The sequence below is a fragment of the Cuculus canorus genome, chromosome 8 (genome assembly GCF_017976375.1).
Source record: "Cuculus canorus isolate bCucCan1 chromosome 8, bCucCan1.pri, whole genome shotgun sequence".
Lineage (NCBI taxonomy): Eukaryota > Metazoa > Chordata > Aves > Cuculiformes > Cuculidae > Cuculus > Cuculus canorus.
This window is the reverse complement of record NC_071408.1, coordinates 21,973,924-21,985,975: the sequence shown is the minus strand read 5'-3', so window position 1 is coordinate 21,985,975 and position 12,052 is coordinate 21,973,924. Positions and strand designations below refer to the sequence as shown.

General features: G+C 46.1%; 1 protein-coding gene across 1 annotated transcript; it reads right to left on the bottom strand.

Moving 5' to 3' along the window:
- Positions 1-914: 914 nt before the first annotated feature.
- Positions 915-8,774, bottom strand: LDLRAD1 (low density lipoprotein receptor class A domain containing 1). The gene is made up of 6 exons (XM_054073129.1): positions 8,754-8,774; positions 8,309-8,363; positions 6,589-6,720; positions 6,047-6,184; positions 5,365-5,493; positions 915-4,565 (listed from the first exon to the last, which is right to left on the bottom strand). Exons 1-6 carry the CDS (start codon positions 8,772-8,774, stop codon positions 4,420-4,422), a joined length of 621 nt encoding a protein of 206 aa, XP_053929104.1. The 3' UTR covers positions 915-4,419.
- Between the last annotated feature and the right edge of the window lie 3,278 nt (positions 8,775-12,052).

Sequence of the window (12,052 nt, the reverse complement as noted above, 5' to 3'; positions counted from 1 at the left end):
ACATTAACCCCTCGGGAATAGTTACCACAGAAATCCAGTGCAGAACAGAAGTCCTCTATCTCTCTCATTTTAGCCCAGGAAATGAAAGCTGAAACTGGGCTACTGCAGAGATTAGACTGTACAGTTGTAATATATTCTCTGTTATAAGCAAATTCACTGCATTTCAGAGAATTCTCTGGTTTAACCCATTACTGGTTTTTGTGCATGCCTGCAATATACCGATTATACTCCCCAATCTAAAAACATTCAGGGAAGTGTTCCCTGAATTGCATATATTTGCTGTAGAAGGCCTAGATACTCATTCTGGTTTGGTCTGTCTAAAGCCAGCAGTACAGCTGCAATGCTCATAGTGTGTTTGTCATTGAATTCCTGCCCTGAGTGTGTCTATCAAGCCTGGATGAAGTGCTCATGAGGCGGGCACTACGACCGACATTGTGCTCTTAGATCTGTAAGTGCTTATTTAGAATATATCTTCCTTTTACACTATTGTTTATCATAATTCAGCAACAAGAAAAGCAACACATCCTTGGAAATCATGAAGAGGCGAAGAAAAGGAGCTTCATTTCTAAAATGTGTAAAGAGCTTTCTCTTTTTGCTCTTATTGTTGAATTTTCCTCAAAAAACAAATACACACAAACAAAACAAGCATACTTGCATTCAAGCTCTACATTTTTTCCCAGAAACTCGAGGCTATTAATAGCTTCTACTGCCGACTACATCAGCCCTCTGCTGAGACAAATGATGGCACAAATAATGACTTAGCGAAACAGCATCTCGATGGGGAGAAAGATGACAGGCGCTCAAGTATAATCCTGCAGCTGGCTCCTGGTTCAACAGCCACCACAGGTTGTTTTTGTTAGCCCTTCTAACTGTGGAGATCTGCTAGTCTGACCATGGAGAGATGCACGATTCTCCATTTCACATCGGTAAAGCAGCTGGGAGCCGATGCCTTGAGCCAGAAAATAGGCACATTGTGATTTGACATGAACAGTCTGCCCGGGTCACAGGCTTGTTAGTAAAATAATATGGTACAGCTTCCCTCTTTAAAAGAGGTGTTTTAGAGCACTGTGTTTATGACACTCTCCATCCCTGACAGAATTATTCATTTTCTTAGGTTTCTTGCTGACCAGCAGACTTTCTCTTTTGAACACACCACTGTGTAAATTCTATCCTAGGAGGACTTAGACACATTCACCACCAGGTCTTCAACCCAGTAATCTTTGTTTATTGCTCTCTGTAAGGCATGCGGCCTCTGCTGACCAGGAAGAAGGCAGTAAGTAAGAAAATCACAGGGGGAGACTCATCCTGAAATAGATACGCTCAGCCAAGTGCCTGTTTAAACTGCCTGCTGTGTCTCTGGCTGTTTCCAGGCTGGTTTCTGACTCTCACTGCCTTGGACTGCTGCTTCCCATGTCTCTCCTGGTAAGACTCTTCACAGGTGTAATTCAGAGCAGGATGAGTCCCTGGTCCCTCTGTCATAACTTGGGGCCATTAATTGCAGCTTTGGCTTCCCAGTAACTCTCACCGGGAACTGTTATAGGGACATCAGCTGGAGAGCAACCCTGGGGCTCTGCCCTGCAAGTACCAGTGGGTCAGCTCCTCTGACTCCTTTACTGGCTATCTTGGATGCAGAGATCACATTCCTGATCCCATTTCTTTGTGGCTCAGCTCAAATACAAAGCTTCTTAGGAGGAGAGAGTGTGTTTGGTTCCATCTTTCCAGGTAGGGATGTCCTCTGTGCACCCTAAAGCCTGACTCTGTTTCCTCATGTTCCTGCTGAAGGAGAGAGGTGGCACAAGAGTCATTCCTGCCTCAAGCCAGGCATTTACATGGAAAGTAAGAATTCCCAGACACCAGATCCACTGTCCTTATCCAGCTAAGGCAAGCCACCACTTGACTTCTGATACAGTGGGGCAGCCTTCCTACACAGCAAGCAGAAACATCCAGCTCCCTAGGCTCAGATGTTTGCACACCCTAACCCTTTCATCCACACTTTCAGGACCATCTTGAAACTTGGCAGAGGTGACCAGTGACAATGATGGACAAATTTTGGATGGGGAGAATGCACCAGTTGCCATATGGGTCACCCTGACCAGCATCGTCTTCCCAACAACAGCAAACATGGGAGGCTCCAGCAAGTCAGGGCTTTCCCAATATATTTGAAGCAGAGAAGGTTGGTTGGGGTTCTTTTTTTGATCAACCATATTGTCTACTCCTTATGCTAAGCATGAGGTTTTCTATATTTTTTCAACAGTTAATTAGTTCAATCTTCACCAAGTCCAGTTCTTCTGTTATCTGTATACAGTTCCCATCATAAGGCATAAGATTCTTCTTCCCCTTGTCTCTCTCCTTTCTTTGACTATTGCCCCACAGAAGCAGCAGGTGTAGCCCACCTGCACCCTCCCCAAAGCAGAGCCTGTTGCACTTCAAACCCCAGGAGCAGGCAAACAGTCTGTGGCTGCCCCAGTCTGGATCAGAAAGAAGCTCTCCTTCTCCAGGAAGGAGGGGCTGACCTGGTACCGCTGCCACTGAACCATCCCTCTTTATGCTCTTCTTAAGAAATACTGTAAGTCTTCCTTATTGATTCCCCAGAACATATTTTGAGGTAACAAGAGGAACAATAGCAAGTCCAGTAAGCCTGGCTTTATTTACAAACCCCACCTCAGCCTTGCTGAAGCATTAGAATGTCTGTGTCTCCAGCAAAATGTGCATCTTGATTTCAGAGGCTTGATTGACGCTGGAAGTTTGCAAGCGAGAAATGCTTACCTAGAAAACACCTAACCTCTCTTCTGAGCTGCAGCACTGAATGCACAGCAATCATATTTTACAGGCATGGAAAAAGCAAGCCATCCATCCTAGCGAGGTATGGAGAAGGACAGATTTTTAAACGCAGCTTTAAAATTTGCCTGTATTACCGGTTCCATTATGCAGAGTTTTGCCATCTCAGTTCCAGGTGAAGCATGAGTCAGAATACAGTAAAGTTATTTTTAAGAGATCTCTTGGATCTCTGGCTGTATCCCGGCTACAGATTAGAAGAAACATTCACGGTTGATACATGTCATGGTGATGTGCTGAGCTGCAGATCACAGGACAGAGAGGAAACGAGTGGATGGGGGGTTATTTTTAAGTATCTACAACCCGGGATGGTGGTGGGAAGAATATCGCCTGATGTTTATTTTGGGCCTAGAAAAGTAGGGACACTTAGTGTAAGTGCAGATTTTTATCAGAGGTGATGTTTTAGACACAGATGAGATTTTTCAAAGGAGCAGAGAAAGACCTTTTCTTTCTTAAACTTTAGTGGCACATCCATATCTATCCTGAGGGCTGCTTTGAAGGTTTGGCTGCTTGATCCTTCTCTGCTGGCAGAGGAACAAGACAAACAGCAAGCAGACCCTGTGTCATTCCACACTGCTCTGGGAGCAGCTGCGGCACTTGGTTTTCTGCTGCTTTCTGCTCCGAGGCTGTGACATTTTTCCCCTTTCTCACTTGCCAACTTCAGTGCAAACTTATCCCAGCCTCACGGCTGCTGTCAGCCCTCCGAGCAGCTCCAGAACCACACAGCCCTGAGAGAGAAGTACATTTTATGTACGCTCCAGTTCCCTGCCCTGCAGGGACAGCTACACGGTCACAGGGACACAGTGACTTATTTCTACAAACCCTGCAACACCCACTTCAGTTTTCCTTGCCATTGTGCTTGCCGCTTCGGCCCTTCATGGTTTGAAAAGAACATGGGGCACGGCCTGTACAGCAGCTCCCCACTGTACCATCCTCAGCACCAGGGTCCCAAGGAAGCACCCTGGGTGCATCAATGCAGAGCCTTCAAAGCCACAGCTGAAAACATCTGCTGCAGACATTCTCTGAACACAAACACTGTCTTCTTCTCCTGCTCATGAAGATCAGGAGCATGAAGACATGTCGAAGGGAAATGCTGACTCAAGGACTAGAAAGGCTCACCTGACTCAGCTCCTGCTCTTTAGGGTAGTCCTCAATGTACCCTCATCTAGCTGCCTGCAAAGGCACCAGTGTGTCCCTACAGGAGAAACCCCTCACCCAGGCTTTTTCAGGCAGTGTCTGTGCAGGCAGCAGCTGGTAACCGATCTCCAGCAGCCTGCGCTCAATCCATCAAGCTATTGAGTCAATGCTGCAAGACAGTGCTTCTGCCTGTGTAGAAAGGACTCACGCTCATATGCCATGACAACATGTGAAGGCATCCCACAAGCAGTGTCTAACCTGCACACAGGTTGCCAAACGCATTTTGTCCGTATTCCATGTCACTGCATACCAGTCAGTGTGCCGCTGCTGAGGATCTGCTTGAGTTGGAGCTTCCCAAGGAGGTGGCAGAGCAGAAGGACACCAAGACTTATAGGTGACAATGCAGGAAGTACCCTGCGGTCTCCAGTGCTCCTTGGTGCCACAGCTTCACGGTCTGCAGATATACTCATCGGACCAGCTGAGGCAGTGCTGGATGCCATCCCGGCACAGCCTTCTGGGGATGCAGGAGCAGTACTCATAGAGCACAGGACTGCAGCTCCACCACTCCAACCCACATGGTGGGCAGGCGGCCACTGGGAGGGATGGAAAACAGGGAACAGAAATTATTCTTCTGCACTAGCCTGTTATCTCCTTTCTTAGGTGGGTAGCTACCCTTTTACCCTCTGGCACCTACTGAAAAGCCACTGATGATGACCCTGAGTCTGTCAACCCACTAAAGATGACGCTTGCTTGATGCTGCTGGTAGGAGACAATCATGGAGCCTGACATTGAGATGATCATTGTGGCAGACACACCATCCCGAGACGAATGACTCACCGCAATTTATGTTTTTCCAGCAAGCTACTCTAGAGAAAGCTGTTGATATGAGCAGGTCTCACCTGAGGTTCAAAATCAGGAGTATGACTTCACAACAAACCTGCTGCTCATCTTATTGAGAGAAGGATCTAGATGGCTTTGAAGTTGCTGAGGCATGCTCAGTCCTCCCAGCTTTGAGACATACCCATCTCCCGACCTATAACCAAAGGTCAGTCTGGATTACAGCTGCTGCGTACAGCTATGCACCACAATTAAACTGCTCCACACCCAGTAAGCCACAGAGAAGGAGCCACTTGTGCGGCTGGGAGTGAAGCATGAAGCCTTTCCCCTCTCAGTTGCCACTAGGTTTTGACAAAGAGCCTTTTGCAGCTGATGGAACGGAGCCTGCATGGTTCATACTCACATCTTCCTACTCCAACTGTTTTTTCTTTTAGCAGTGGGTGTCAGCCTCCAGACATTTCCAGCAGCATCGGTGAGCAATGCACCTGCACGCCCTGTTCCAATCCATCAGTGGAAAGTACCTTTTGCCCAAGAGCAGCCAGAAGAGAGACTTACAGCTCCCCATCTCATCAGAACAGTCTCCACAGTCGTTCATCCTGTTGCACCTCTGATCAGCATAGATCCAGTACGCAGGGTTACTGCATCTGAAAACCAGGTATCCTGGAAGGCTGTTGGGCAAGTCACCTGCAAGGATGGACACACAGGATATGCTCAGCTCCACTGGGTACAGCTGCAGTGGCTAAAAAGAAGATGGCAGCTACCAAAGGCTGCTGCCATGTGTGGTCAGTTGGTCCTTCCCATTGTGGTGTCAGGCCAGGAACAGCATGGCAGGAGGGGAATCTGAGGCTGGAAAGGGAATGGTATGCTCATGGCTGAGGTGGAAGCAAAGTCTGGATGTCCCAGGCTTTTGCTTTAAGGAGTTTTTTTTTTCCAGAGTAACTGGACAATTAGATTAACCATGTAGGCATACAGCTTAACCAAAGGATGAAAACTGCGTGGTTTAAAAAAAAACCAACAAACTAGGAAGATCAGAGAAGCCTGGAGTTTTTTATTCTTGGCACTCCTGCTGGGTTTTGGGCAGTGCAATCTCTCAGTACCTGCCCTACAAAGGATCTACCAGGCTTCTGTGCTCACATATGCAGCCAGAAACATTGAGCAGGATTAAAAGGACACTGGATGCTCTGTTTCACAACAGGAAGACCAGCGCAAGGAGGACAGTCACAACAAAACCACTTACCACAGAGTTCCTCCTGCTCATCCTCTCTATTCCTACAGTTACTGAGTCCATCACAGACCTGGCTGGCCAGGATGCAAGTCACGCTGTCATCGCACAAGAACCCTGTCCGGTTATTGAAGGCTGTACAGAAGCGGTTCACTGAAGGGAAAGCAAGAAATGCTTTTGTTTTCCAATATTTGCATGGAATAAAGAACAGATCAAGGGGAAGAAGGGGGGATTTCTGAAATTAATTTGTTGTTCTGAAAATAACCAGGAGACAAGATTCATCTCTGCTAGGTTCATGGCAGAGTCTGAAGACCACACGAGTAGTCTGAGGCATGACTGTACCATCCAGAGTTACCACAGCCCTACGGAGCAGGCACTGGAGCCAAGGAATGGCTCATGGTGACTCAGGCTGCATCTCTCTGCTGATCCCTTTCCTTTCTCCTGGTCTACTCTGGGAAGCACTGCTTCACACACTGTGATGAGGATGAAGGCTCTTCTCATGCCACACCCTTTCTGCCACCTTTATTAAAAAAACCAACGACCCTTAGAAGACCAACCTGGTGTGTGTGACAGGAGTCCCAGGGCCACCGCCAAGCCCACAGTGGTAGCGAGGAGGAGCAGTGCTGCGGCAGAAATGCAGATGCATTTCCGTGTGCAGCCCATGCAGGCACCACGTGGCTCGCAGCAACCTGTCAGGAGGCGAAAGCCAGAGGTGAGGGGCTGAGGAAAGGGTCCAGGCAGGGCGGAGTAGGGTCAGGGTGTTTCAGAGGGGAACAGGACAGAGCCATGAGGGTTATTTCAGGGGGTTCTGCATGTAGGGCTGGCAGGGGGCTGCTGGGGTTTGGGGTTGATAGTTGAGTTCTGATAGCCAAATGATGATGTTAAACACCTTACAGGGAATTTTGCTGCTTGTAGTGCGGAAGAACCCACGCCCCTGTTAAGGAGCACTGGGACCACACAGCACAAAAGCTGCCCTTCTGTCAGAGCTCACCCAACCCGCTTGGAAGCAGAAGGGTGGAGAAGGCCCAGCCCCTGTGGGACAGCAGCATCCTTCCCATGGCAGGAACAAATGAAACACAGGGCAGGTCGGTGTAAAGCTGGGAAAGGTGCCCTCCCCGAGCCCGTGGCAGAACCCCTCAAGAGGTAACATCTCATTTTGCAGCACTTCAGCCTTTCTGCCCCGACCAGGACTCCAACGCTCCCACAGAACAAGGCCGAATTATCAACTCAAAATGTCGAGAAACAGCCGAAGAGCAGCCCTTTCCCTCCACAAAGACATCTCCAGGGTAAAAAGAGCAGTGACCTTCCAGGAACTCCAACCTCTAGAAAGTCACATACATAAACCAAACCAAATCCGGAAGCTAAAGGCCAAACCCAGTCATTGCAACACAACAGCAGTGCCCTTAAGAGAAATGCCAATTAACTGCCCTTGCCTCAGTGCTCTGGAGCACCAGGGCTTTGTCTCTAAACCGACGCTGTATTTTCACGCATTCCTTCCTCTTTCCAAACCAACTGAAAAAATAATTAACATATTTGTCTAAGAAATAGGTAACCAGCCACTCGTGACCATCCTACATGCATAACAGGATCTTACTATTTCTGAATTTAAAGAGCTTTGATCAAAAAGTTAGAATTTGTCTTAGCTGTGCTTCATATTTAACTTAGTTGTGTTGTACAAGGGCACAGCCTTTGCTCGACAGCAAAGGCATCCTGGCTGCAGTAACCACCCCCTCCGTAACACCCGAGTGAGAATCAAATGCAAAACATTTCAGCTTAAAAGAAAAGTCATGAATTACAGCATGTCTGTCTCTACAACATCTTTGACCAGAAAGTACCACCACTGCAAATAGAAACGAGTCTAAAATAATGACCATGGTGAAAAGTTGTTGCAATCCGATCCACAGGTTTGCTACTGGTTCTGTTTGAGCTTGCTTTCCTCTTCTTAATATGAACAAAATTTGCTGAAGTTTGGCTATTAAAACATAGAGAAAGCCTATACCAAGCTCATTATGAGCCTTTCTATGACAGATAAGGATTACCTATCATGCTACTATACTATAAGACTGCTTACTCCAGGCCAACAAAGAACAGCTTAAGTTTATTAATCTTATTGTCTGGATGTTTCACTACACAAAAGGGAGGAAGAAGGGAAGAAGGGAGGGGGGGAATAGGTCTCAATAGACGATAAATACTGGTTGTATTTTAGATTACGTAGATAGTTTCAATTGATTTATACTTTAATAATAAAAATGTTAAGCTTTGCATTGAATTAATTACCTCTTTCTTTAGAGAAGGGCTTCATTGAATCAAAAGTAGCTACATGACCGTTTCTCTAGAAGGAATAAAAGACAGTTTACTGAAGCAGCACACAGTAATGACACAAGGTACACCCACCCTTCAGGTTCTCTCACACCATCTCACCCACAAATAACTGCAAATATGCACACGTTCCTTTAGTTTAACACACAAGCAAAAATTGCATTGGTGGAAAGGTGACTCAGACAATTTACATGATCAATCAAATGATGTTTTTAATCTTAGTTACCCATTTTTAAAACAAACACTAACGCAAGTCCAGCGCTTTGTATCAATGGGTTAAGTATTCCTACTCAAAATCTCACATAAACCACTGGTAAGGAGGTCAGACAAACAACATTATCAAGAACATATGTACTTCAGGAAACAGCTGCATGCAAGTTTTTCCCAAAGAGAAAGACTGTACCTGGGGGTGAGTTTTGTTCATGCTTCCCGGAGCTACAGCCCTCACAGCGGCACCAAGGACTACAGGGAGTTTTCTGCACCTAGCAGGAGCAATGTTACCAGGATACAAAACCCAACAGAGGCAGGAAAGCAAGGAGTGTGCTGCTGCCCAGGCACGCAAGCAGGAGAGGACAAGGAAGCCCTTGCTCAGGCAGTGTTTGGAAGTGGGCTGTCCAGATGGTTTCTCATTTCTCTTGGCTCCATCTCAGATTTCCAACAGGACATTAAGCAAATCATAAAGGACATGGAGATATTCAATGCCTAGAATCGCATTGTCACTCTTGATGCCAATTTGGAAGATGAATGCTCACCTCCAGCTGGTGCCAACTGCATTTACCCTGGCACCAGTCAAGGAGAACCCCCCTTCAAAATGGAAATTGGATGAAAGCTTGAGAGAAGAGAGCCTGATCATCTTCATGCAAGTCATTCCCCACCCTCCTTCCCAAATTAGGGTTGACAGTGTAGCAGCACCAGCCCAGACTCCTGCAAAACGATCAGATCTCAGGACAGCTGTGCAGGATACAACCATCTGGAATAGCTTCCCTGCCTGGGCAACAAGCACAGGCATAACAAATCCTCCAGAGTCCTATTATTTGCTTGTGTACTTGAATTTCCAGGCCTGCAGGAAGGCTTAGCGGCTCAGCCTGTAGCTAACACATACTTACAAATCATTTGGAGCCTTTTAAACTGGCTGCAGGCTTCAGCTTAGCACACGCTATGAAGTTCCGTGGCTTCAAGAATAAAATGCCATAAGCAGCCTGCTTCGCCATAGGGGGAAGGGAGAGAAAAACACTGGCATAAAGTGCTCAAGGAGCCTGTGTTGTTCTTGCTTGCAGGAGGGTCCATGGACTTGAGTACCCCCAAATTTTCGCCACCCCACAGATCACAGTTCCTCCCCAGGCACTAGCTTACTGGGGCTTTGGAGAAGCCAGCAGCTATATTGCCTGTATGATGGCACCAGGACAACTGCCTCAAATTGATTCAAAGCACCAAATAATGCCTGACAGCAACGATCTTCTCCATCCACACATACAGCTTGTTCTCCGTTACACTAACGCACACTTATGGACAATGGCATCTGCCAACCCTGCACTCACCAATTTGTCCAAAGCAGGTTTTTAACAAGAATACATCACCATTAAACTTAGTGCTAGAAAGCTCTCCTGTTCTGAGGAGGATTTGGGGTAAAAACAACAAATGCCAAGCAGCAAACAGTCTTCAAGTCTGGGCATCTACAGTTTGGAAGAATGACAGACTAAGGGTTAAAACCTGTACATCTTAAATTATGTTTCTCTTTAAAGAGAAGCTTAAGCTTCTAATCAGACTTGATACAGGAGGACCGTTTAGAGACTTCAAAAAGCTTGTTAGTTAACTGCCAGTTTTCCAAGCATCCCATTTAAGACCCAAGTGAAGCAGGCCACTATCCATAACCCGTGATGGAAGCGTTTAAAATTTGGAGAAAATCCACTCTTAAGAGGCAAATCTTCAGAAGATCTGACATCTACCATCACCTACTTCCTACACCAAGATTACCATGCTCAGCTGTAGTCAGACAGGCAGTTGAGTTTTAAGAGTGCCTCACATTCAGGGCCACTAGTACAGAAAAACAAGTTTATGGGAATGAAGTAACAAACCCAAGCAAGCCCTTCTGAAACAAAAACAAAAATGAAAATCTTTGCCAAACACCAGAGAAGCTGAAGAGGGAATACAGATTAAGACATCCAGCAGAACAGGAGATTATTGTTAATACTAGCACCTAAAAAACCCGCTAAGCCTCTCAAAAGTACCATGGCTATTTCTGCCCACACTTGAAAGGGCTGCCTCATTTGTGTCAAGATGATTCCATTTAAAATGTGATGCAAGCTCAATTGAACACATGCCTAAAGAGAATATAAAAGGCTCTCCTCCTGCAATTTCAATAATTTAAGGCCTTTCATTTAAACAGTGGTTTTGGGCAGTGATCAAACCCAAATTACAGCCTCTGAAAACGAAGACATGAGGAAGTCAAATACTTCACCAAAAAATGAGCAACACAAACCATTTTGCAAAGTCAAATTCCAAGACAACTTAAACAGTCCCTTTAGATCAGAAATCATAGAATGGTTTGGGTTGGAAGGGACCTTAATGATCATCAAGATCCAACTCCCCTTCCAGGGACAAGGACACCTTTGACTAGATCAGGTTGCTCAAGGGCCCATCCAACCTGGTCTTGAACACCTCCAGGGATGGGGCATTCACAGCTTCTCTGGGCAACCTGTGTCAGCGCCTCACCACCTTCACAGTAAAAAATCTCTTCCTAATATCTAATCTAGATCTTCCCTCTTTCAGTTTAGGTTGAGTTACCTCTTGTCCTATCACTGTACTCCCTGACAAAGAGCCCCTCCCCATCTTTCCCTTGAAGTACTGGAAGGCTGAACAGTTCAATTACCACAGCCTAGCTAGTATCTGATTTTACTGAGAGAAGATACTTTGACAAGAGCTTACAACACGTAACAAACTCTTCAGACTCCGACTCACTCCGGGCACAGTAGCGCCAAGGGACAGATTGCCACAGGCACAGTTTCCTGTGAGCTAACGGCACATTAACAAATCACTGGCTTCACTGCATAGGTCACTGAGCTGAAATGTCATTAAACAGCGAACAAAAGACAGAACATGTAGAACTCATGTTGAGTTTTCTCCCTTTGTTGCATGCAGCTACAATGCCACGTGAAAGGAGAAGTTGTTTAACTCAAACTAAGGACTGTAAGCAATAAAGTCAAATATTTTGGAAGAGAAAGTTTTGAAATCCAGCCATCAAAACACCAGAGGTTGTACTGGACATGTTCAACACAGGCAAACAGCCCAGTTCTCCTGAACAGCCCAGTTCTCCTGTACCACTACCCCTGCAACTACATACAGTAGTGATGAAAAACATTTTAACAGAATTGAAAACATGTTAGTTAGAAAAACTAGGAGTGCAAAATTGGAAAGGCAATAATCACCAGAGTCCACATTTACAAAGTAATTTTTTAACATCCATTGCACAAATCACACTTGATCCTGCTTGAAGCAGAATGCTGGCATCCTGCACCAGAACAGGGCTGTTAACCGAGGTTTATGTGAGCAGGAACGCACCCCCTCAATGGAATCACTACCGCAGACAGAGGGACATCCTGCCCCTGCAAGTGAACAGTGTTCCAAAAAAATCATGCCATCAATTTTCACAGCAGTCTCACTTGAGGACTTTGCAATAACACTACTTACATGGAGAGGTTCCTG

Excerpts from the sequence above, each read along its gene's own strand:
- LDLRAD1 (XM_054073129.1), bottom strand. The coding sequence starts at position 8,774 with ATGAACAAAACTCACCCCCAG. Across the intron at positions 6,185-6,588 it reads ACTCCTGTCACACACACCAG|TGAACCGCTTCTGTACAGCC; the intron begins GTTGGTCTTCTA and ends CTTTCCCTTCAG. Across the intron at positions 5,494-6,046 it reads TGAGCAGGAGGAACTCTGTG|GTGACTTGCCCAACAGCCTT; the intron begins GTAAGTGGTTTT and ends CCATCCTTGCAG.